The sequence below is a fragment of the Botrytis sinoallii genome (genome assembly GCF_014898435.1).
Source record: "Botrytis sinoallii strain Bc 23 chromosome Unknown BSIN_008, whole genome shotgun sequence".
Lineage (NCBI taxonomy): Eukaryota > Fungi > Ascomycota > Leotiomycetes > Helotiales > Sclerotiniaceae > Botrytis > Botrytis sinoallii.
Genome location: NW_024066035.1, coordinates 508,668 through 535,048, shown reverse-complemented (window position 1 = coordinate 535,048; position 26,381 = coordinate 508,668). Strand labels below are relative to the sequence as shown.

Below are 26,381 nucleotides of genomic sequence, written 5' to 3'. Positions count from 1 at the left end.
CCACTTTCTTTGGAGATCATGTCCGATAGTCCATTATCAATTGCTGCTAGTATCACAGGATTGCTTACCTTTGTTGCAGCTGTTATTGCTGGTTTCTATGCACATGCTCTTGGTCTTCGTGATGCCGTTGATACACAAGCCGAAATATCTATTGCATTAGATAAAATATATCTTCTCGAAACGGAGACTGATATGTTGAATAATGCATATCTAGCTTCGCTCATTCGTCAACCAGATCGCAAATATGGTGCTGGTGATTTCAAGTATTTTCAGGGACTTTATGTCCAATCATTAGAACGAATGAGAGTCATGGACAGAGAGTTACGGACGAGTGCCGAATTGGTAACAAAAGGTGATGGATATGGTAGGATGTCCAGAGTGAAAAGAAAGGCTGCTTGGATGGCATCGAGAGCTCGTATCCAAAGAGATATTGATGAGAGGAAAACCGAGAGCATGAGGATCTTTCAAATCCAACTTGCCATGTTATCAGCGTGAGTTTGACCAATTGCTCATTCTCGACTATTGTTGGGAACTAGCTCAAGGATACTTGCAGGAAAATTGATGAGCTATCTTATCATCAAAACAATCATAACGCCACCTGCAATGCCATGCTGGCCGATATGGGCGACTTGTCAAAGTATGTGCTGTTAATGTCCGGCGTCCATCGCTGGACCCCCAAACTTAGTACTTGCTAATTCATTCAATAGTGGCATGATGAAACTCCCTCCTACACCACCGTCCCCTACACTTTCTACTTCCTTTCCTGATCGACCAAAGATCAATAATCATGCAGAAATTTCAGCCACGCCAAGTCAATACCACACGCCATCAAAAACGTTCGAAGTAGCTCCACTTATTTCACTCCCATTGAGAGTATGAGAGTATAAGATACTACTCTTCATTCCAAAAATTGGATTCGAAAAGACTTCGTTCTAGTGCCACGTCAAAGCTTCCGATCCATTACACTAAATTGTGACCTGGTTGCCGGAAGAGAAAGAATTCTTCAGCTCTTCCAGGAATATTGCCCCGAACAGACTATTTTACGCTTCGCTACGCGTATTCCCTGCAGGGCATATCTATTCCCGTCGTACATTAGTTTCTCGGATTTTCTTATCTCAATTTCAGCTCCGAATATAGATTCGATTTAGGATATATCGAAAATCGCTCATGAAATCGAACGTTGCATACGACCTCAATTTATACTCGTCATTCCCTGGATGTACTGAATGATGAAGTACACCATTTTCATCAACAACGTCGCTGTATGCGAAGGCAGTTTATGATAAGTATTATCAACGCCTCGAGTATAAAGACCGATAGTATTGGGAAGGATTGAATATCGATTGCTCATTCTATTCGGACACATGAAGTACCTAAAGTGGTTATCAATTGGGAGGAAGGAAAAGTATGTGATCAACTCTTGGCATTTTCCAATTAGTTTCATGCTTGATACTAACATCCAAAAGGGTGAAGGATAATAAAGTTAGCATTGATGATCTCAAAGATGGCAGCAGCGTATCCGGGAAACTTAAGGGTTCGATCCTGAAGGAAACTCTACGGTCCATGGAACTATCATCACAATGCACCGTCGATACTCAAAAGAATACCGCTAATGGATCCGCGATGGGAATATCTGGGACCAAAACGTCCACGGGACCATCCCGAAAAACCAGCGTCTCAAGCAAAAGGAAGTCTTGGTATAGTCTATCAAGCAGAAAGTCGGAAGACTGTGAACCTATCGCTATCGAACAGACCAACCTTTGCAATCGAACGGAAAACCCTAAAGATCGAAAAAAAGCCTCTCCACACGCAACTAAACAACCTCCACCTCTACTCAACACCCATAAACATGCTTCCAGTAGCTCCATCACAATCATCGTCACATCTCCAACCTCAGATACCAACATCCAAACAGATTCTTGCTCGATATCTAGTACCTCATCACATTCCTCATCCCCATCCTTAAAATCCACCTCCAGCTTCGACCCTTCCCTTCTCATGCCCCCTTTTCCACCAACTCCTCTGAAATATGACATCCCCAAATCCAACGAAGCTCCTGAGGTAAAAAAATGGCTTATCGGTTGCATGAATCGAAAAGCTGATACGCTTCCCCGCAAACTCGTTTTTCGGATGATGGAAATTTATGGGATTAAAAAAGAAGAGTTGGATCCGACAATGTGGAGAAAGCTTCAGGAAGGGGTCGTAGATGAGGGGGTGGTATTGAGTGTTGATGCTGATGTTGAGGATAAGGATAAGGATGAAGGCAATAGAAGCATTGAGACGGAGAAACAGGATCTGGAGAAGGAAAAGAAAAAGGAGGAATCTAATAGTGTCGATACATTGCAGAACCCAAGGATTTCATTCTATTCTCGAGGAAAGCGGGGACGAAAAGATATCCCCTCCGAACGACCCAATAACACAATTCCCACGAAACGACACACCTACCCTAACTCCAACCCCAAATCCAACAATAGCAAAACCCACACCATCACCACCATCAAAAGCCCAAACCAAAACCCAAACCCAAACAGACCAACCCCACAATCCCCACCCCCCAAAACCTCCACAACCAATCCACGAGTCTGGCAAAACCCCTCATCGCGCGCGCGGAATTGGCCCACCACCATCCCCAATAACAACAACATGATGAATATGCACCACACCGCTGCATTTTCTTTCCCTCCTTATGCACATACAAACCCAAATCCACATGCGAAATCAAGACCTAGCTCGCAGCACGGGAAACATCATAGGTATGCAAATGCACATGGGAATGGGTATGGGTATGGGTATGGGAAAATGACAAAGAAGAAGAGGGGGGTTTGTCCGCCGTGTTCGAGGAGGGGATCGATGGTTTCGCTGGGGAGGATTCCGGAGCATGAGGAGGGGTTTGGGGGAGGGGAGGGGAAGTGAAGTGAAGTGAAGTGAAGTGAAGTGAGGTGAGGATAAGATGGTTGGGAATAGGGAATAGGGAATAGGGAATAGGGATTCGGAGAGAGAACAGAAGAGAGAAGAGAAGGGGAGGGACAAAAGAAGGGTGTTCATTTGAGGAATCTGTTATATATACTACCTAGGTACTAGGTACATTTCTCGGCGATACGATTCCATGAATATCAAATTCAATTCGGCGTTGTTTGTATGAATGGTTGGAATTTTGGGTTGGGGGCGATTGTATATACATACCTATCTATCAATATATTTATCAAGTAATTTATTTATCAATACATCTACCAAGTATCTATTTATATCGCATCAATATCAATATCAATATCAATATCAATATCAATATCAATATCAATATCAATATCAAATCATATCACAAATACATCCCATCCCATCAGTATCAAGATACCTAGAAATCATCACGCAATTTCTATATATCTCAAGATATCAATCAACACATTTCATCTCATCCTATTTCATCTATTTCATCTATTATCATTTATATTTTAGTCCCATCCCATCCCATCCTATCCAATCCAACCCCATCTAATTTCATACCCAAAAGTCTTTATTTATCATCTCAGAACGATATATTTCTCATCTCATCCCATCCCATCCCATTCCTTTTCATCAGCACATAGGTACCTGAGTATAATGCAGCTCTATATATTTTGATGGATATCAATATTAAACAACTTCCATTCATTCACTTAAATACATACATCACATAGGTAATTATGGTATTCTCAAAATTCAACATCAGACTAGCGACCAAATTCATTAAATTCAACTAGCTGACTGGCTCATCTCAATAATTCACCAAACAGTTGCCACTCAATACAAAAACCTCTCTGAGTAGATAGGTATCTCTATAAAGAATAACAGAGGCAAACTAAGTGTGTTCAAGCAAAAAGCCACGCGGTGATCAGTAACACATACATCTGCTTAATAACTACACAATCCACCAACCTCATCATCCAAAGTCCATGTTCCAGCCAATCCACCCAATTCTAATCCTCCATCAGGATGCTCATCCAATTTTCCCACAAAGAAATCCCCTTTACCCATCGTATTCAAATCTCTATTCATGACTCTTCTCGCCCAAGAATCAATTGTCGGCTCTCCAGTTTCATCCCTCGCTTGTTTTAAAAAGGGGATAAGCGCCGTACCACCTGTCCCCTTCAATTTCTTCTTCTTCTCTTCGTCATCACCCTTTCCACGAGATGCCGTTGCAATGTCTACCTTTCGGCTACGAGTTGCCTCGGGACTCATGGAACGGGAATGAGAGTGAGATTCACGGGATTTGACAACGATGTAACGTGTGACAATAGCGATGTGTTTATCGCGGAACGTGCGCAACATGGCGAGACAAGCATCGTAGGCGAGACAGAGTTCATGATTATCGGTATGCGCTTCGACGTAACCACGAATATTGGCCACGACGGTCATATCTTCGAGGAATCGTCGATGAGCTCCTGGCATGTATTTTCTCATTTCGAGAAGAAAGTTATGCTTGGTTCGTGGAGCTGCGCCTTCGGCTTCACTCTCTGAAGCGGCATCCTTCTTCTCACCCGTGGGTCGATGTTCTATTCCTAAAACAATGTCGAAAAATTGAAGAATGGAGCTTTGAGCATTACTACCCCCAGAGAGTTGACGGTATTGGCCAACACCATTACCCTCATCATAGAAAACTCCATTTGGTAATCCGGCTTCTTCCATATTCTTACTACCAGCAAGGAAAGGACGGATTCGATTATAGAACACATGAGGATCGCAGCTTTCATGCATACGTTGAAGAAGTGTTCCAAGATCATCGATTCTCTCCGCAAAAGTTCGAAGACAAGATGTAACAGTCCTGCTATCATTCTTACGAGCCGCCTCAATGGCTGTAAGCATGAGCGGAAGAACGGGAGCAGCGCGAGCTTCAATTGCCACTGAAACCAAATAAAACCAAGACTCGTCGATAGAGCCAGTAAATGTGGTCAGAGTGGCAAGATTCTCTAAATTGTCGACATGTTCATCTGCGAACAATGGTTTAAAGTTCCAGAGACAGACGGCAGCATATGTGGCGACTGGTGGTACTTCCAAGTAGTTTGAAATGTGTAAAAGGGGAACTGTAATGGATGGCGGCAGGTTCTGTAGATATCACAAGTAATCAGCACGAGACTTCCACACAAGGCTTTCGGATCGAGGGAAAAAATTGTACAAACCTCTTCAGGGCTATCACCACCCCAGATATAACTATGCGCCATGAAACATAACAACGAATATGCTCTTCGCCATTCCGAATCGTGTTCCAGACCGGCAGTCGAAAGAACTGGCAGACGATCAATAACACCGCGCAGGCGTTTACTCAAAATCAGACCTTGAAGGTTTGCATTGATCGCCTCCCATTTGTTGTAGTATGGATCGGGAAGTCGTTCGAGAGGCAAATCAGCCGGAAGAAATCCATACTCTGGAGATATTCCGTATTTGCTGAGTTTGGGAAGTGGAGGAAGCATGATCTGATTGGGGAAAAAAGATAGATAGGTTTAAAGTATCTGTCCTGACGCAAGGAGTATAGGATCTTTTGTCCAATACTCCTCAGCCTTTTCGATAATCTTTGTATTTGCTTTGCATATGAACTGCAAAATATGTTGTGTGAGGCAAAAAGGTGCTGAAATGAAGTTGGATGATGAAATATTTCAGAAACTTTTATCGCAAATCCTTTTCCGGAGGGGATGATTGCCCCTCCTATATATAGTCAAGAGAGGGGCAGGTGGTCTGAGAAATGGGAAAAAGCTAACATTTGATAGCATTCCGCTTAGAAAGCAGCTCTCCTCGGAATTGCGCGGTATCGGCCCATAAAGACTAATCATTTTCCTTTAATAGAAGAATTGTTTGTCATGGACATGGTTCTGGACATGGTTCTGGTCATGGCATCATAGCAGATGTCAAAGAGTTTTCTCTTCTCTTCTTCTCTTCTCTTCCCTTCTCATTCCTATTTCTTCCTTCCCTACCGGCATTGGAATCATGTGCCCTAGTACCTTTGGGAGACATCTGGTATGTAGAGTCTGATGGAAATATCCATAATTGACGGATTTCAGTTGGTTAATATAATACCAGGATAAAATACAATCCATCGATGGTTATCCGTATATACTCGAGTACAACGGAGTCGTCCGATCAGATATATTTTCGATTTGATATTTGATATTTGATTTTTGACATCTAGCTCGTACACGATACATGATTAGTTTGATATGCGAGTCTGACTGCCAATTTCACTCTCGTAGGGCCCGAGTTGAATGTTTCAAAGTTCCTGCGACCCACACACACAGACAACCCTACCACCCATCTTGGTCTTGCACTCGCACAACCATCCCATCATCTACCAGTACACATGAGCCTATCGAGCCTATCTAATCAATCTATCACATGATACTTTCTAGCTAAGCTCCACCCCCACCCATCTCATCATCATTGCGTTCTGAATAGCTTCACTTCGGTACCTAGCTAGCCAGCTGGCTGGACCTGAAGCTCATTTATCATAATGGCCGGTGTGCAGCAACGAGTTCTGAACTGGCTATACAGTGTTCTTACAAGCGTATGTAAATCTACCCGCCACGTATACAGCTTTACTTATGCTTACATTCAATATCAGGAATATCGAGATGTAAATCGTACATATAATGACGTCGCCCAAACACTTTCTCAATATACCTCGTTATCCCCACGAACGGATGTTTACAGTACGTAAATAAGCTTGCAGATTATGCCATCAACTAGAATACTAATGCGCAAGCTAAATAGCATACGAGAATGGCGCATCTTCACTCCTCCTTCATCTTTCTGGCACCCTACCGGTGAATTTTCGTGGCACAACCTACAGATTCCCAATCGCATTATGGATACCTCACGCATATCCACACGAAGCTCCGTTAGTATATGTGACACCAGTGGAGGGAATGGTAGTAAGAGCAGGTCAACATGTAGATCCGCAAGGGAAGGTCTATCATCCATATTTAATGAGGTGGCCAGACTATTGGGATGTGAGTCGCACAACTTGGCACATTGAAGCTTTGAAATTGCTTGGCAGATGTACTCATGAATTGAAATATACAGAAATCCAATGTGCTCGATTTTCTCGCGATTCTGCGAGACGTTTTTGCTAAAGAGCCTCCTGTTATATCGAGACAGCAACAAAATGCTACACCACGTCCACAACCAACAGTTCTGCCCCCTCCTATACCACCACTTCCACCAAATGTCCCTCGATCCATACCAAGTTCAGCTTCCCCACGTCCATTGACCGACGACGTCCCTCCACCACCCCCACCGAAACCTATAAATCATGCAGCACCCTACTCCCCTTCGAGTTCCCCGCGGCGAGATGATGGGCCACCGCTGCCCCCAATACCTCCACAAATTGGATATGATAGCAGCAGATATGCGCCGCCAATTCCGCAATCACCAAACAGGCAATCGCATGCTCCCCAAAGAAGTAGTAGTCTTCGTTATGAAAGTGCCCCTCCATTGCCACCGCAACAGCCCAGGCAAACCTTACGGGAACCCTCATATAGTCCTGTGAGTCCAATAACTCCACCAGATGATTCATATAGACAGTCCTCATACTCTCAGTCATACCAACAACCTCCACTATCTCAACAATCTCAGCAATATGCACCACAACAAACATACAATGTAAATAATATTCAACAGCCGGCCCCGCAAAATGGCAGACCTCCACCGCCGCCTCAATACATGCATCCACAGCAACAGCCATACCCTGGACATCCAAACCATCAGCAATGGCCTCAATATCAGCAGCAACACCAACAAACGCCGCCACCACAACCTCAAGCCAAACCTCCACCACCACCTGACCTTCTTGATGCCCCATTAACCCTCTCTATCCCCGATGCTTCATCCGCCAATCTTCCAGCTCCGCCTGTTCCACCTAACCCAGAAAAGGATATGCTCCTCCACAAACTCGCTAACGCTTTACACTCCCAACGCCTTCATCACACTACCCAAACCACTTCTTCTATTCCAGGTCTTCAGTCGCAACAGAAATCTATGCTCACTACTCTCTCCGCAATGCAATCTGAAATATCCGCTCTCGAATCCCTCTCCACCCTTCTCTCCAATAATACAACGATCCTTCACACCTCTCTTCAAACCTCCGACCAACTTCTTCAATCCTCTCAACATCGTACCCCTCCCTCCATTGATGAACTACTCGTCGCACCAACAGTTGTAGGAAACCAACTTTATGAATTAGTATGTGAAGAAAGGAGTTTAGCAGATGCGATTGATGTCTTGGGCAAAGCCGTCGAGAGGGGAAGGATAAGTGGACCAACATTTGCAAAGATGACGAGAGGATTGGCTAGGGAATGGTATCTGAAAAAAGCGTTGGTTAGGAAAATTGGAAGGGGCATGGGATTGAATGGGGTCGCTGGAGTGGCTAGATATTGATAATTCACATTGAAGTATGAGAAGAGGAGAGAAGAGATATAACCAATTTGTATGGCTAGCTGAATTGTGAGATGGCAAGATTACACATAATCAGAGGATGAAGGAAAGATGACGAGAAGTGAGCTCGAATGTAGAAAAATAAAATCAAACATAAGTACAAGTAAATTCTCTTCAAGAGAAAGCTTCAATAACCAACCGGTCTCCTAGGACGTGACTTGTTAAATTTCATTGGTCAAATTTAATCATCCAAAAGTTTTGTTGCATATCTGAATTTCCGGATTTCACAAAATTTTGACAGGCAAAAGTCGGAATTTGATATCTTCTTGCCTTGTGGCAATAACGAAAGTAAGTAATAAGTGATGGATCGACGGATCGAGGAATTGCACAAACAGCCCAGTTGTTCCCAACGTTTCGTGTTCCTGTACCTGAACGAGCGCTATTCATTTCTTAAATGCTACAGAGTTGTACTCTTACTCTCTTCGTTAATTCTTATTGATAGTGATTATAGATCTTTCATTTCTTCTGCGTGTAGTCAGTCGTAGCTGTTACTTGATAGAGGATCAAGATCTCAATCCGTTGTATAAAAGTACATAACATCAAATCACCTCACTCAAACCATTAAAACTACAATAAAGTAAAGTCCCAACATGCATTCCACGTGATTGATATTCCTGGCTATAGATCCACCATTTCATTCCATATCATATCAATCGATCACTGTACACACCACACACATACACACATACTAATACTTAGCTACAAAAGAAACCGAGATGCCCCATCCCTCCACCCGTTCATCCATCCGATATCCCATGTGTTTATTCACCGTGAGGCCGTCGGCCCTTCAAGTCATCCATCCATCTGCTTTATCTTCCTATTCTTTCCACATCCCACACGATTCCCGAGAAAACAAATCCTCATGTATCGCCAATAGCGATATGATAATGTCCAATCCCACCCTTCCACCCAACCATTGATGAGATGAAAATCCGAGATCCTCTTTTTCTCCCCCAAGTGCGTTCCTTTCTTTAACTAACCTTAACTATCAAATCATAAACAGGAACAGAAAAGAAGCTAAGCTGAGCCGAGCAAGTTCAAAAAGATTTTTTTCCACCCATCACCACCACCACCATGTCATGTCAAATCTCAAATCTCCTTCCGCTCCGCCCCAAGCCGAGAAAAAAATAACAAGAAAAGAAAATGAAATAAATACTCGTCACCCTTTACATGAGGTAGTGGCAACTGTCCAAGTTGGAGATAGACACAACTCGCGCTCATTGCAAATCTGTTCAGCAGGCTTTCTGATCTTTGCAATGTGCTCGTGTTGAGGGCATTCACCGAACGGGTGATGCCCATTGGGGAACTATAAGGACATGATTTCGATATTACTCCTAAACATTTGTCTCAATCTTTGGTTGCCCATTAGGTAATCCATTTGCAGCATGTCCATTAACGCCTGTTGGACTAGTGATTTTTGGATCACCACTGACGGATGGAGGTCCTGATGGTTGAGCCGAAACAATTCCTCCCTTTTTATCTTCTTCTCCATCATCATCGTAATTCTCATCAACATCCATTTTTCGTGCTGCACGTTCCGGTTCACTGACAGCAGGTGCTGGTTGTGCGGGAGTTGAGGGGGCTTGCTCCATGCGCTGAGCCAGTGATGGTTGGTGTGGTACCGGTACTTGTTGACGATCACGCTCGTCTATTGAAGCCTCTTTGATTGGAGTAGCTTGCCGAGGAAGGGCAGGAGGGTGGTCCCAACTTCGTATGTATGAGGAGGTGGTGGACGCGAATCTTGTTGCATTGCTGGATGGCTTTGCATGCCGTGAGTTGGTGGATGATGCGCAGCTTCTGAGGGGGTGATAATCTCATTTGCACGACGCTGTTCAGCGGCACGTGCCTCAGCTGCGCGGCGCTGGTCTTCAACTCTCCTTTGGTTCTCTGCTTGTCTCTGCTGCTCTTCAGCAAGGCGTTGTTCTTCGATTCTTCTTTGATCTTCGACACGACGAGGCTTCAGACGTGCTCTATAGAATTGTGCCCGGTCCACTTGGTGGTGTAGAAGGTCTTCGGTGGTGCATGTCTTCTAGTCGTGCACGATTTTCATCTGAAGCTGGCTTCTTCACTGCGGGTTCGTCTTCCCATTCACGCATTCGCTTTGGACCTACGGATGGTGGTCTGTTGTCACCACGATCTGAAGATGGGGCGTCTACCGCAGCTAAAGCGGATGGTGGGGGTGGGGCGCCTCCTTCAATTCCACTCCTTTCAGGGATTTCGGTGTGATGAGCGTATGGTGGTTGATTGGAATAAGGAGTCTTGGGAGATGGCATTGTTGCACTCATTATTGGCCGAACTTCTGGTCGAGGGCTGTTACGACCAAAAGAAGGCAAAGGGACAGGGCCAGCACCGTTCATTCCACTTTGAGCTGGTGGTAGTACGGATGGAGGACCTGAAGGTGGAGGAGCGTAGTTTGTGTTCGCAACTCTTTGTGGCTGAGAAGGAGGACCTTGTGATTGTTGTGCGTGAGCAGGTGGAGGTGGCTGTGCTCCCGATGCTGCTCCCGCCCCAGGACCTGGGTAAGGACCTAGAGGGTGGTGGTCACGGGCGTCTCTTGGGTCACGGGGTTCTCTCTGATCTCTTTGATCTCTTGGGTCCCTTGGATCCCTTTGATCTCTAGGATCTCTCGGGTCTCTGGGATCACGAGGCTGAAGGTCTGCGGCACGAGGGTCGACACGAGAATCTTTGATTCCGTCTGAATTCTCTAGGTCCTCTTGGATCCTTTGCTCCCTTGGGTCTCTTGGATCTCTGGGGTCCCTAGGGTCTCTTTGATCTCTAGGGTCTCTAGGATCTCTTATATCTCTAGGATCCCTGGGGTCTCTAGGGTCCCTCATATCAATGGGAGCCCGTTGAGGGGAACGAGGACGAGGTGGAAGTTGTTGACGAGCATCAGTGCCAGGGATATGGTCTCATTGTTGGTCTTGTCTAGGGCTTGGTACACGTTGTGCAGGTGGAATTGGACCACGATCAGCTCCTCGTTGATCAAAAGGATTTGGTGGCTGAGAAGGAGGATTAATTTCAGCAAGTCTACTTCCCCATCCATTAGCTGCAGGTGGTCCTTGCGCTTGCGCTTGAGGAGCAGGATTTCCCCATTGAGGCCCAGGAGGGCCAACAGCACCAGTGGCTTGATAAGCTTGAGGATGTACATCTTGTGGTAGAGGAGCAGCTGCCTGACCTGGCATACCATTGGCTTGCCCACTTCGCAATAATTGTAGACGAGCTTTGATATGAACATTGTTGGGATCAAGTTCGGCAGCACGTTGATAAGCATCCAAAGCGTCGTTGATCTGGTTGTTACATGATTCATACTATACAAACGATTAACAATGTCTCAAACACGACCGGCTAAAGATGAAGCAAACTTACCAGAGTACCCAAGTCGTACCAGACCTCGGAGATGTACGGGTTCAAGCGTATCGCGCGGGAATATGCATCAAGCGCATCTCGGTACTGATTAATTTGGTAGTACAAAACGCCAATCGAGCACCAGAAAGTTGGATTCCGTCCGTCTCGATAAACAGCTTGCTGATAGGCCTCGTATGCCTTGGGGTACTTCTGTTGTGACATGTAGCACCGACCGAGGAGGTACCAACTTTGTGCATCGCTTTGATCTGCCACGTGTTAGCGTGTGAAATGTGAGACCGATCGTATTTGACGAGTCTTACCGGAACCGACAGATTGTTCCAAGTACTCAATGGCCTGCTCTTGACTTTGGAAACTGGTACTCTGTTGGTGATGCAGCCATCCAAGTTGCTGAAGGACCTTTGCATGTTTTGGATCCCGATCGAGAACACGCTTGTAGGCAATTTTGGCATTATCGTACTACAACCAACCTGTCAGAATCATCCAATCACATTCCAACTTTCCGACTTACATCTTTTTGTTGCTCGTGAACATGTCCAATCTGGAACCAAATGTCCTCTTCTGTCAATGGAGTTGGTGGTACACTGACAATGTATCGGAAACACTAAAAGCAGTTAGGAACACATATCACTGAATTTTCGATCAGATGACTTACTTCCAGACTCTGTTGATATTTTTGCTGTTGTTTGTAAATTATACCTAAGCGGAAATAAATTTCGTTGGCCTTTTCGAAATCTGGCTGCATTCTCATAACTTGCGAGAACGCCTCCTCGGCGTGTTCAAGAGAACCATATCTATCATATAGTATTCCGATACCATACCAAAGTTTCGGCTCCTGAAGTGAATGGTTAGGCTTGAGATACAAAACGCGCATGAATTTACTAACCTTGGGATCCCGGAGATGATATAAAGCTTGTTGATAAGCTGAATACGCTTGTTGTAAATCATCCATCATTAAGAAGCAGTGTCCTATCACATATTAGTATTGTATTTGAACAGCAATTGATTGCGCAATGCCAAAAAAGGTCACACTCACCAAGACTACCCCAAACATCTCCATTATTCCCGTCTAGTTTGAGGATATTTTGTAGATATTCAACCGCTTTGGCGAAATTCTCTTGTGCGCGAAGGATAGAACTTATGGCATTCATCGCCGGTATAGATCTTGAGTTCGTGCGAAGTACATGTTCATACGCGGCCAGAGCCTCATCATTGTTGCCTAAGAGCTCTGCTAGGCTTCCTATCATACAAATTAGTGACTTATGTGATGCATATAGTGAGTAATTCTTACCAATTTGAAGCCATACAGACTCATTCATGGCAGCTAGCTGTTGCATTGGCGTTGGCGCAGGAGCCGGCCAGTTTGGTTGCTGTTGAGCCATTCCCGAGGGAGCTGGACCATTGTGAGCAGGGTGATGCAATTGCATGCCCGCTGGGGGTGATGGATGATGCGCCGCCATCAGTGATTATAGCATGCGATCGCGAATTTGAGATGCGTCGGAATTATGTGCTGGCGATTACGCGCCCAACCACCTCAATGAAATAGCTTGGCGAAAGATATCTTTTGTCGATAAATCCTTGAGATCAACAACAACAATTGTTCTCCAACAAGATTAATGTCCTCTATCTCGAAGCCCTTGTAGCGACGTTGAAGAAGCTAAGTTGTGTTCTGAAATCGCGACCGAAAAGCTTCGTTTGACGGCCAAAAAGCGTGGCGTGCAGGGTTAAATAATGGAAATTCGAGCTTTTAGTGAATGTCGTCTGAAAGCTAGTTCGAAGCTATCTTTGTAGCTCTTTCCAAATCACTACTGAGGTTATCTGACATGCGATTATGCGAGTTGCGCCGTCATTGAAATTATGATTCTCTTCGTTTCGCACGTTGATTCAATCGAAAACGAAAAGATTCTTCTACATTTGAGATGACGAGCGGACAGGTTGAATTTTGGTATAAAATCGGCTCGATAACTCACCTAACCCACGACCAAACTACTTTTGAATTAATTAATTTTCTGAGGATTAAAAACGTTTCCTAAACAAATAAAGGTAATATTCAAGGTACACGGAGAGCGGAATTAGCTCTTTTTAGAGTATTCGCTTACTGTTGTTACGATGTCAACAAGCTAACTAAAACAGTCCATGGTTTCTTCTCAACTAGTACTCCTTTAAGGAAAGCTTCCGCCGCCGATCGCTCTTTTCTTAAATAGCTTGAAAAAGATAACAATTTTCAAGCGTAACCCCAGCACACGTGACTAATGACTGACTCCTTCCTTTTTCATAGTGTCGGAAGATTAATAAAGAGAACTCGTAAGTCTTAAACTCTATTGGGAAGTGATTTCAGAGGCCGATGGACTAAAGAAGGAAGTCTCCATCAAAATTTAAACTCCGATCAAATTTCAAGAAAAAAATTAGATCATCTCCATAGTCTCCATAGTGCCATAGTCTCCATACTTTTAACAAGTCTCCTCCGCTTCTTACTTTGCAGCCGCCGGATTTTAACTATTCGCCAAGACGGCCATAGAAAAGAGGGAAAAAGGAAATCGTGATAATCCAATCAAAACATTCCGCACGCAAAGTCGAATTTGACTGATAGCAATCCATTCATCCAATTTTTGTCTCTTGCGTCTTAACCTGTTCAAGTATGTGTTCATGTCCAACCTTAATCATCAGCCTCAGACCAAGTGAAGGAGGGAGGGAGGGTTGGAACTATTTATTAGTCAAGACCCGACAGACCCTTTTCCATTGACCCTAATAAAGGGCCCTGCCAAACATATATCCACTGATTGTCTCAACTTTCAAGGGAATGATTCAAGGTGGATAAAGTTCGCTGGGAAGGCACAAAGGGCTGTGGGGGGTTGCGTGTATCCCCCTGTAGAAATATAAGTGGAGTGTTCTCGGCGAGGCTTGAAATCCACAAAATCTAAAAAGATGGTGTGGGTGCCCAGTGGTAAGCTAGCTACACCAGCGAGACCAGTTGAGGATGGTTACAGTTGCATTCGGAAATGGCATCGCGAAATGGATGACAATGCTCACTGCACAGGCTCTTGTGTGGTGTCAGGGGTCTTTGGAAAGGGATTATTGTGTTGGTAGGCAGGTAGGTTGTTCTTCAGCCCGGCTCGGTTCTGACTTGCTTAATGCTTATTAGTCCTAGGCAATGCATTTGATTAATTGATGGATGAATGAATGGATGGAGGGATAGGTGGATGAACAAATGGATTCTTGGATTGATGGGGAAGGTTCCACAAAGCCGCTGATGCAAAAGGACTTTGGGATATCATGATTGAGAGAAGGGAAGCATGATATTCTTCAGCCATGTGTTGGTCAAACATTTGGAGGCGGCGAGAGGCGTTGAATAAGTATTCTTTGACTTTGGGTTTGCAAAACGAAAGGAAACATGATCTTCATCCGTTCATAGAAGATATGGGGGGATGGTGCGGCGGTCTTAACCACAATCCACCACAAGAGAGGGTCATGCATTGATGTGGTAGATGCGCACGGTAGGTAAGATATTGTGTGTGTATCACAGCCTCAATCAATCCTCTCGGAATCAATTAAGCCCATGTTCATCTGGCAGGTACCAGGATGGTAGATACTAAGATACTAATGAGATACTAGGCACATTACGAATTACTTATAAGACATGTGAGAAAAAGGGTGTGTTGCCCAGTTGTCCAGTTGCATCCAAAGCATTCATAATTTGACAAGGCCAATGAGTTGCCGTAAACTAATTCATGCTCACTCCTCAAACTGTACGACAAAACTCGATATGGAACCAGGATCTCACCCACTCAGTGCCACCACCCACCCACACTGTTGTACATCTTTCGCCTGTGCAGAACCCAAGTGTATCTAAGTATGTACGCAACACTAACCACCATCGAAATCCTGGTTAGTTATCATAAACGGTGAACATTCCCTTTCCTTTTCGTAGTTTAGTCCTATCACGTTTGATTACTTGATTAAGGACAAGTCACAAAAGAAGGAATAACATTTCCCGGGTAGATCCAATGGTTGAGGTAGTAGTCAACAATAGAGTTTATTAGATGTCATCGTAGTCAGGTAAATCTAAACAATCATCTCAATTTGAATTCCCCATTCAAAGTCGAACATTCATTCCACTAGATTTACCAATCTACACGATTTATTGCGATTCTATCTCCTAAATGCAGTTTAGCATCTACGACACAATTCGGATACCCACCTAAGCCATCCAGTACCCCGAAACCACCCAAAGCCACATCAAATCACACCCCCTATTCCCCTCCTCGGTCTATTTCGGCTCACCATCTCAATTAAGAAATACATCTGACAGCCGTCAACCGCAGTGCAGCCGTGCGGACAGCGCCCCCAACCGGCATTATTACCTTATTCTTCCGGGCGGTACATGATAATTACACGGAGCATCAAATGCTCTTTTGTCATGTAGGTACGGAGGATTTACACACTTCACTCAAGAAATTGAAACCATAAAATACAAGTTTCCATGAGTCAGGATCGTATCTTACCCTCACCCACTTCACACATTCCGAGTTGTTTGCACGTCGTATCGTATTTAAGGTTGTTTCAAATGACAACCCATTCCCTCCTTTCACTAGACTGACTTTTGATCAACCCAATCCGTTGTTCAACTCGAGAACATTCTAAAAATCTCTTCCAAACTTTACCTTTCCTCCCCACAACCACGTTTCCACGTTGTAAGATTTGATAGAAGCTTGATGACGAATACCCACCTCGAAATCCTGTTCGCCTTGTGTTTGTTATCGGGTTGAGTTTCTTGCCAACTCGTCATCTTTCAAGTACCCATGTAAGAATATACTTAGTAATACATCCATCTATCCATCTATCCATCTATTCATCGATTCATCGATTCAACTCATTCTCTTCTTTCCGCACATCACATCACATCACACCCCAATTCCAATCGCCTCACGCATGTCCAGTGTACGTTACAGTACAGAAGGTACTTCCTCCCCTGCACTAACCCGTCGCACATGCATCTCCTACAGAAGCGCAGCCCATCTGCATGTCCATACCACAACCTAAGTCACAAACATGATACATCTACTTAACTCATGTGCTTCATCATCACTCTTTTCTTCTTCTCGATTCCTAACCGCCTCTCCCATGTATTGCTCTCAACAATCCTCAACAATCAATCGATCAGACACATTTAGCAAACTGTCCATAACACTCTCCCTTTTCATCCGTTTCATTCGCTTATATGTCATGTTATGTCATGTCATGTCATGCCATGCAAGCAAGACCAACTCCAGTCCTGCACCACCAATTTATCCCCCGCAATCACCAACGATTCAATTACCTTCTTTCCCTTCGATTCAACCACACCATGAACCAAAAAAAGGCCTTGGTAGCTTCACGATCCCCCGTTTCCCGTTATCTCCTTCAAACTCTTCCCCTCTTTTAATAACCGCAAACCACAAACTCACCCTGCACAACACATAAGTATTCGCCTCAATCTAAATTGGCTTTCGATCGTCACATGCCACTTGGCCCCCAATTGTAACTTGACGTGGCTTTTTTTCATCACACGCATCCATGGATATTCCCGTGGTTTATCAGCCACAACTGCCAGTAAAAAACGGAAAGTGGCTTGAGTGGCTTAACTTTCTTACAATAGCATCACATCTAGCCTTGGCTTTTCCTGCTTGCCTAACTCGGTTATCGTATCTTTGAACATTCCTCTCTCCTTCTCGCCTTACATTCGTATACGTACAAGTTAAAATCTTCCATCCATTCCATTCCATTCCCTTTTATCATTCCTTATTAACTCAGATCCAAATCCATCATAAAACCAAAAGTCATCCTCATTCTCATCCTCATTCATATCCACACGATCTCAAAATCTCACTAACAGCTAATCTCACAATCCCACAATCTCATCTCTCATCTAATTATGTCACACCCTAAATACACCACACCAAAACCATACATACATACATATCACACCCTACCCTACCCTACCTCACCCAAAACCTCGCTCTTCATTAACCTTCCCTCCCATCCCTTTCATAAAAAAATCCAAGCACAAAAAAAAAACACAAATCTGCACATCCTCATCCTCATCCTCAAACACAATACCACAACCATCCACAACGAGCGTGCGCACAAACTCCCAAGATTACGATCATACGATCGGGATTATCGGAATCAATGGTTGGACGTGCCGGTAAGATAGGTGAGACATGGCTGGTTGGTGCTTGGGTGACTGGATCCGGTTTTTTTTTCTCTCGGTGCAAAAATTTCTTGGCTTGGGTGTCTTTGTGAACTTTGTGTTGCCCAGGAGTGGGTGGGTGATGGGTTAGGTGAGTTTGGTGTGCGTACTGGACTGGGCTGGGGGCTTTGTTCACGTGTTTTCTTCTGGTGAGTATGAGATGTGGGAGATGGTCGTGTTCATTCTTTAAGTGTAATTGTATCTTTGCAGAATGATACAGAATTCTAGATCACATCCCTCCGATACTCACATTTCTACGCATGTGATTATCACGTGACCCAACACACTTGAATGGTCTTGATATCATCTTCGTTACACGTATCGCTATTAACTCCTCTATATAACCTTTATCGTTCCTATTACTTATATCTCAGTTAACCTTCCTATAATCTAAATTTCCACATCTCTAATATCTATTTTCAAATCAGTCTTATCAAAAGATAGAAACTAATAATAATTACTTAGTAGATAGTATTTTCATATAACATCCTTTAAAAACTAGATTACTATCAAATAGCTGTAAAACTCTTATCGAGAGAATATACTAAAAATATATAGCTATGATATAGTTATACTAAGGATTCTACTTAAATTTATCTAGTAGATATAGTAATAGTAATAGATATAGTAATAGTAATAGAAATAATATTCTTAAATATCTATATACCTATCTACCTATACACCTATCTATCTATCTCTATAAAAGAATCAAAAGAAGAGTTTATATAATATATATAATAGATAAATATATATCTACATATATATATTATATATACTATACCCCATCTCATCCATCTCATCCATCACATTCATCACATCCATCACGTCCTCACATCACATCCTCACATCCATCACATTCATCCCAACCCCAAATACCCTCATATTTCCCCATATTTCCCCTACCTACTACCTACTACCTACTACCTACTACCTACTACCTACTACCTACTACTCAGACCCCCTGCTCCAGACGTACTACCCAGACCCTCTCCCCCAGATACCTACCTACCTACCTACCTACCTATTTACCTACCTACCTACTTCCTACACATTCACTCCTCACTCCTCACCCCTCACCCCTCACCCCTCCCCCAGCCCTACCAACCCCAAGTTCCAAACCCAGTTCCCATCAACATCTCTTCTTCAATTTATATACCTAATACCTACCTCATCTACTTCATCTACCTACTTCATCTACTTCATCTATCTCATCTACCTCGCCCACTACTAGGTAATTAAAGCTCAGGTTATTCCTATATTATATTAAATATACTTTCTCTCATCCCTACAGTAATACAATACAATATTATACGACACAATACGATACAATACGACACCATTTGACCCTACCTATTCAATTCAAATCCACACAGCACAACACAATACATCATTAGGTAGATTATCTCACCCTCACTCTACTATAAAGATCATAGATACCTACCTACCTAATATTACAATCATACCTTCGCAATCCTCACAATCACCCTGCTCACCCCTCGCAAGCAAACAACAGATTATCACTCTCGAGTCTCACCAAAACACATTCAAGTCATGCTATATCATTTTTCATTCTTGATTCTTGATTTCGAATTGCTTTTGATTTCGAGTGATTCCTCTCCATCTCCAATCCTTTCTTAACTTCTCTTTCCTTCTCCTCCCCTCGTCACCTATTCTCTCCTCCTCCTACATCTCCGCAGGTCACCTCGTAACCCATCGCTATACAATCCACCGCCCTCTTCTTCATTTCCAACTCCACTTCCTCTCAATCTCTCAATCACAATCTCTCAATCGCAATCTCTCAATCACAATCTCTCAATCACAATCTCTCAATCACAATCTCTCACCCTCTCTCTCATCCTTCACCTCACTCTCCCATCCATGAATTATAATCTACACATAAGCAGAAGCACTTTCACCACCCTGATTTTGATCTCCACTCCAATCCAATCCCATGCCATCCCAATCCCCTAAAAACATACTATCCAATCCTATCATCCCAAACTCCCAATTCTTTCAATGTGCAATACGCCCGACACCCAATTCTCTAACATTTCTATGATACACATTTAAAATCATCAATCGTATCTTTCCCTCTCATGCATCCAATACGGTCAACCCAGGTGTAATGGATTTCTTTGTGTCGCGATTGTCAGTATCAAATGTTGCTTTGCCTTTATCTTATCTTTTTGCAGCTCTAGACTCCGTTCCAATGTTCATGCTCCGCAACTTCGTATTTTCTTTGACGATTCTCTACTATAGTAGATACGATGGGATGTATGATCTATTCATGATCATTTCAATACCTCTTTTGTGACGGAAAGAAACACTTTTTGCCTACTCCATCATGCTGAATAATGAGGAACTTCACTCGGTGTCTCTTGTCATCTCCTGTTGTCTTCAAAGTGACAGGGGATTATTTTAAAAGTCAACGCCTTTCATTTTCTTGTATTATATCGACAGGTAATTCCAGGATCAGCGTTTAAAATTGATGATTGCCAACTATACAACCCATTAGTATTCGTTCGAACAACAACACACAAGATACATACCACACTATTGCAACCATAAGCCAATTTTTGACCATGTGCATCCCAACTCAGAGCATGTTCATCTTCTCCATTTGACTCAGTTGATTGTGGTGTTTGCCAGCCATTTCCAGGTGGTCTATTCCAAGTTGCTCGAGGAAAGTAAGCATCGTCGACTTTCCAAATAAAAACTCGATCACTAGTCGCACCAGCAATGAATGCGCCATCTGGAGTGAATTTAACCTTGAAAACACTAGTCGAGTCAATTGTCATTGAACATTTTTGCTTTGGCTCCAAAGATTTGGCATTCCAAATGCTAACGGCGCCATCTTCACTAGATGAAGCCAACAACCTTTCATTGCTCTCACTGCCTTCACTCTCCGAATCAGATGGAGGTAATGGTTGCCATTCAAGGGAAGTAATTGGTCCGGTATGAGCATTGAATGTTCGAGAACGACCTTTCTCATCCCATATCTAAGAATATTAGTAATGAACAAGCTTAACAGTGAAAGTACCTACATCAATCATACCACTTTGACTACCAGTAGCAAGTAACTTTGATTCCCTGTCGAAAGTAGCATGCGTTACACGATGATCGTCACGATGTTCATATTTCGTCAAATATTTGATCTTTCCATCCGTGTATCGAAATATCTGTAGAAATTCATTTCCGTAAGCCATGAAATCCTCATCACTCATCCATAGACCTTCCAGCGGGGATTCGAAAATTGGCATCGATGGTATCGTATGTTGTATTGTTGTAAAGTCGGACATCGAAGTGACCGTCAAGGTTGATGCTGGTGTAGAAAGCCCTTTAAGTGTAATTGGAGAAACTGTCAAAAATAATGTATTCGAGAAGTTCCACTTCAAAGAAACGACTGGACCTTCCATTGGGCTAGAGGTGTGCAATAGTTGACCCTTAGCAGTCCAAACAGTAACAGTTGCGGTTCCATCAGGTTCCTCACTCGAAACAAGAATATGGTTTCCATCCGAAGACCAGGTAACTTCATTGACCATTGTCGGTTGAGGCGCGAGAGGCTGGAGAAGAGGAATACACGGTGGAACAATCCCATTCGTATTCATGCCTGAAGCATTAGGGTTATTAGTTCCATTGATATGATCGGCGACCGTACTTGATAGATCCCACATTCGAGCTAATGATTCAGTTCCCCCCGCGGCCAAGAGATTTGGTAGTTTTGGATTCCATTCGCAACGATATAATACGGTCGATTTTGATACATTGTCATCCAATAAGTCTAGGTACAATGTTTCGGTTTTGAGATTTGTGACTTTCTCGGACTGGGTACCCCTTTCGGGTCCAATGGTGGCAGTGACTGGTGATGGCAGTTGCTCTGGTGAGGGATACGCGTGGCCATCACCATTTTGATCAACATCAATTTCCATGGGCGTTGAAGCCGAATCGTAGTAATTTGAGCTTCCATTTCCGTTTGTGGTTCCATTTGAAATACCATTTTCATAACCATTGGTAAGTCGTGGTTTCTTTCCTGGAGGACCATTTGAATTTGAAATTGATTCTTCTTCTAGTTGATGTTTCCGAGCAATTTCCAAATCCTCATTGTTGTTGAGAGGTTCTTGAGGTGATGTGATGATGGGAATAGTTCTGTTTGCTATTTCCAAGGGACCAAAAACACCCATTGGTATTTCTGAATCTGAAACATCTTGAGAGCGTCCTTGGTGTTGACGGAATGCCTAAAAGAAGGGTGTTAATTGAAAAGAGTATCTGTAGTTGATATATATCCAACCAATTAAATAGTAAACGGTCTTGGGAGAGGAGATGTATGAAAGAAAGATGAAGCATGAAGTGAAGTGGAGTGGAGTGTGGAATGAAGTGTAAAAGATTTATCAAGTGAAGTGTGAGTGAAGAGGCATGAATTGAGGGATGAATGAAAGTGATTTTTTGTCAAATGAAAGATTTAAATCAAAGTCACCAAAACCGAAACCAAAACCAAAACCAAAACCCAAAAAAGAAATCATGTGTGATGGCATAAAAAACTATATCAAATAAAAATAGAAAAGGTAACGATTTCAACATACCCTTGATGCTTCTCTGTTATATGCATCATAAAGAAGACCTTTGTTTAGAACGGAGACTAGTGCATGCTTTCCGACATGGGGCGCAAATGGTAATAAATCTGGTTGTTGAACGTCCCACTCTTTTGAAAGGTGACGAGCCGCTCCTTCGTAACCTGCAAGAGAGAGGAAAGAATTTTGATCAGTTCAATGATTCTTCATACAATAATTCCCCCCAACTACCATCTTTGGATTACCTCAGGCTTCAAGAACCCAAGATAATTAGGAAAAAGACTGAATGAGGATTTTGAATATCTCATCTTCATCCTCATCCTCATCCTTATCCTTCTTGCCCTTTCCTTTCCTTATCTTTTCTCTTCTTCAATGTACATGTACATACCTGATTCTATTAAATATCTAGAGTACAAAGTACAATAAATTGCTGTTAGCGAAATGTAATCTCAGAGCCGCTCCGTACCTGGATTTAGAGAAAGAGAGAGAGAGAGAGAGAATGTGTGTATGTATTGTGTATGTATATGTATGTTATATGTGTGTGTGAACGAGAGAGAAAGCCCGAATGGATGGATCACGAGGAAAACACGTACTTCCAAATGATATAGTTCACCTTGTCCGAGGTTAAAGTTTCCTTCGTCATTGCTATTTCGTTCGACTTCGAGGAAGGCCAGACGTTGTTGTCGCTGTGGTTATGGCTGCTGTGGTTGTATCGATGTTTCTTCGATTTGATATGGTGATGATCAAAAAGAGGTCTGATTCGTGATGGTGTAGCTTCAGAGGTTGATGTATATTGAATTCAAGTACAGTACAGTGGAAAAAGCGAAATTTGAGGTATGGGGTATCTCTATCGGATTTGGGGTATTGAATTGAATGGGATCGAATGGAATGCGGTGGTATCGTGGGGTTGAAATGTATGATGATTTGCGCGCTGGATGGAATCTTGTAAGGACCGTGAATTTCAATTGTTGAGATGGTGGTGGTGATGTTGTCGATGTATGTAAAATGGATTTTATGTTGTTGTAGTTATGTTTTTTTTTGCGGGCTGTGTTGAATTCGAGATTGAGGAATGGATGAAAAAGAGACTTGTTCGTTGCAACTTGCCGGCTTGTAGCTAGAAGCTAAGGACGATATTAAAAAAGCCAGAGACGAGCGATGATTGGCTGGGAAGTGGGTAGAGATCCAAAAGAATTCAAGCAGGGGAGGAGGAATCATTGGATAAAAGTAAAAAAAGGGTATGAAAGTGCAATAGGGACGATCTTATTCAAGTGGGCTAGTCCCCATTGAGTACGGACTAGTCCCGAGTAGGTATTTCTTTTCCTCTGTGTCGAAAAGATGAAATTGTATGACCCTTCAGGACCAGGTATTGTGACGCTGGGATTGGAAGCGATCACGAATGTTATGTGAATGATGGACCGAGTGAGGTCAGAAGTGATGATGGAGATGGAGAGAGGGAAAGAATAAATATGTATGTGCTATATGCGTGAAATGCTCAGATAAATATATCATATATGAGCATGTGAAGAAAGTCAATTGCACATCTCATCTCGAAGATGGTATTTACTATCATCACAGATGTGATTCTCATCTGTTGGTTGCGTGTGCTTGTGCTTCTACCATTGCGGCATGTTCATCACAAAGGCAAAGAGAGGGTTTGAGATCAATGGAAGCGGTGGCATGGATTATTTCTAGAGTGCCTCAGGCTACAAGTAGTCAGGTATGCGCATGACAAGCAGCCCCCTCAAAAACAGCAATGAAAGTCATGGCATGGCAGTCATGGAACATTTATACTTTACTTCATCCACATCCACATTCGCATTCACATTCACATCCATCCGTATCCATATCCACATCCATATCCACATCTAAAATCACAATCTACTCGGGAAGCCAATCTATACATACAGTGCGGTGCTACTATACCATAGATACTACCGTACAATCCTTTATCATTGATCCCATCCAAGACTTGTCAAAAAGCATCCTACCTATCTGTCTGGAGATCATGTACCACTCACCCACCCACCTACTACCTTACTATAATAAACCTACCAGGGGTCAGACGGACGGACACGGGGATTCAAAAGAAACGAAAGAACTAAAAAGAGACCGGTACAGGACCATACAGAGAAGAAGAAGCCAAGCCGAAGAAACAAATGACAAGGGATCCAAAATTTACCATGGGAAGTGTGATCGTCTGCCCTATCGAAAATCGAGATGCATGTACAGTAGTATAGTAGTATGTGGAAGGTCTGTCTATCTATTTATCTATCTATGGCTTGAGTCCACCAACCGCTTGCGAATGATAGGACGGTTAATAAATAATGGAGAAAAGAGGAGGGAAAAAAGATCCCCTTCATTTCGATGTTCATACATGAAACTGACTGGAGATTCCCATTCTCATTTCCATTTTCATTTCCATTCATATTTCCCATTCCCTTGATGCCTTTCTTTGATATTAATTTTCCGAATCTTTGTTGATTGTATGATGGATAAAGCCGACAGCGAGATTGATTACTATATACATATACCACATTTGACCATTCGAATTTGAGAAAAATCCGAATCTTGAAAATGACGGATTTGGTGTCAATGTCCTGACTAAATTTACCTAGGTTGTATTAGCATAGTATAATATAGTAAAAGCATACTTGGCTTTCTCACCAACTTTCCAAAACTCTTTGACTGACTACGGTATCTGGTTAATAATAAGCAACGGGAATTTCTTCGAGTCAAAATTGGGTGGTTACATATCACACACTAAAGAATGGAGATCTTGGCTAGAACTAAAGAAATGGAGTCTTTTTCTGAACTTTCTTCTAGACCATTAAAGGCTTAAGATATTGGCTGAAGATGCTTCCGTACATTTAAGAATGCATTATGTGATAGGCGAGCTGGATTCGAGTACCTAGTAGGTAGGTAGGGTGTACTACTTTTACTAGGTAGCTAGCATGTACAACGGCGTACGATATGTAATGCTTGCTTGCTTGCTTGCTTGCTTGCTGCTTGCTTGCTTGCTTCAATAAAGATGGTGGGATGGAATGGGGTGGCGATGGTCGGTTTGTTTGAAAGTTAGATAGATACTAAAAAATGTGCGTGTGTGTGTGTGTACCTAGTATGTGTGTGTGACAAGAGAAATGCCTGTCAGTAATAAATATACATTATCCTATCATTATATCGTACGGCGTATATAGTATTATTTCTAGTTTCTCAAGAAGAAATGCTACCACGTCAGGTAAAGCACGACTTTAGAATCTCTCCCTATCTTGAGCTCGGATGAAAGATCCATGGAAGTACGACAACAGTTTGTTCCTGTTCCCGTTGTTGATCAACGTCTCATCCCCGAGTAAGATTCATTCCTATCTCTACGATACGGAGTATATTAATTCTTGACCATGAATGACAATTCAGATGATCAAATTCTCTGGTGATGAAGACTTGTAACGAGATACTATCTGCTACCGACCTGCCTCCCTACCTCCTACCTAGGTACAGTATTACTACACGCACGACTTTACGCTGGTCTCGGGGATCACAACCTACATACCAGATATGTGACTTACCTCCAAGATCAACGCTTTTCTCTCCATCTTTCTTGATCGACTAAGAATAAGGGACGGAAGTGCGAAACAAACTAGATAGTTAGCAGGGAAGAGAATTGATGAACGACTCGCTAGAACTAGAATATGAATATGAATATGAATTTGAAAATAATAAAAATCCAATCCAAATACTGATGCCTAGGCGTGATGATGATGCACAGC

General features: G+C 42.9%; 6 protein-coding genes across 6 annotated transcripts; 3 read left to right on the top strand and 3 right to left on the bottom strand.

Moving 5' to 3' along the window:
* Positions 1-18: 18 nt before the first annotated feature.
* On the top strand, positions 19-879 carry EAF02_005235 (uncharacterized protein; the record flags this gene model as incomplete). Its single annotated transcript, XM_038901283.1, has 3 exons — positions 19-491; positions 554-637; positions 708-879. 3 exons carry the CDS (start codon positions 19-21, stop codon positions 877-879), a joined length of 729 nt encoding a protein of 242 aa, XP_038758623.1.
* Positions 880-1,364: 485 nt separating this feature from the next.
* Positions 1,365-2,913, top strand: EAF02_005234 (uncharacterized protein; the record flags this gene model as incomplete). Its single annotated transcript, XM_038901282.1, has 2 exons — positions 1,365-1,405; positions 1,467-2,913. The coding sequence occupies 2 exons, from the start codon at positions 1,365-1,367 to the stop codon at positions 2,911-2,913; spliced, it is 1,488 nt and encodes a 495-aa protein (XP_038758622.1).
* Positions 2,914-3,888: 975 nt separating this feature from the next.
* Positions 3,889-5,444, bottom strand: EAF02_005233 (uncharacterized protein; the record flags this gene model as incomplete). Its single annotated transcript, XM_038901281.1, has 2 exons — positions 3,889-5,079; positions 5,154-5,444. 2 exons carry the CDS (start codon positions 5,442-5,444, stop codon positions 3,889-3,891), a joined length of 1,482 nt encoding a protein of 493 aa, XP_038758621.1.
* A 1,031-nt stretch (positions 5,445-6,475) lies between these two features.
* On the top strand, positions 6,476-8,400 carry EAF02_005232 (uncharacterized protein; the record flags this gene model as incomplete). The annotated part of the gene is made up of 4 exons (XM_038901280.1): positions 6,476-6,529; positions 6,587-6,674; positions 6,736-6,974; positions 7,048-8,400. The coding sequence occupies 4 exons, from the start codon at positions 6,476-6,478 to the stop codon at positions 8,398-8,400; spliced, it is 1,734 nt and encodes a 577-aa protein (XP_038758620.1).
* A 1,391-nt stretch (positions 8,401-9,791) lies between these two features.
* EAF02_005231 (uncharacterized protein) lies at positions 9,792-13,703 on the bottom strand (the record flags this gene model as incomplete). The annotated part of the gene is made up of 10 exons (XM_038901279.1): positions 13,112-13,703; positions 12,857-13,060; positions 12,476-12,789; positions 12,332-12,424; positions 12,123-12,279; positions 11,824-12,068; positions 11,399-11,765; positions 10,499-11,365; positions 10,166-10,449; positions 9,792-10,115 (listed from the first exon to the last, which is right to left on the bottom strand). Exons 1-10 carry the CDS (start codon positions 13,278-13,280, stop codon positions 9,792-9,794), a joined length of 3,024 nt encoding a protein of 1,007 aa, XP_038758619.1. The 5' UTR covers positions 13,281-13,703.
* A 6,109-nt stretch (positions 13,704-19,812) lies between these two features.
* Positions 19,813-23,699, bottom strand: EAF02_005230 (uncharacterized protein). The gene is made up of 6 exons (XM_038901278.1): positions 23,211-23,699; positions 23,006-23,022; positions 22,630-22,781; positions 21,094-22,284; positions 20,599-21,048; positions 19,813-20,548 (listed from the first exon to the last, which is right to left on the bottom strand). The coding sequence occupies exons 1-6, from the start codon at positions 23,258-23,260 to the stop codon at positions 20,522-20,524; spliced, it is 1,887 nt and encodes a 628-aa protein (XP_038758618.1). The 5' UTR covers positions 23,261-23,699; the 3' UTR covers positions 19,813-20,521.
* Between the last annotated feature and the right edge of the window lie 2,682 nt (positions 23,700-26,381).

Bases quoted from the DNA above. Each gene is read 5' to 3' on its own strand.
- EAF02_005230 (XM_038901278.1), bottom strand. From the start codon at position 23,260: ATGACGAAGGAAACTTTAACCTCGGACAAGGTGAACTATATCATTTGG. The intron at 21,049-21,093 runs GTAGGTACTTTC...TAATATTCTTAG, and splicing joins GTCAAAGTGGTATGATTGAT to ATATGGGATGAGAAAGGTCG. The intron at 20,549-20,598 runs GTATGTATCTTG...TGGGTTGTATAG, and splicing joins CTTATGGTTGCAATAGTGTG to TTGGCAATCATCAATTTTAA.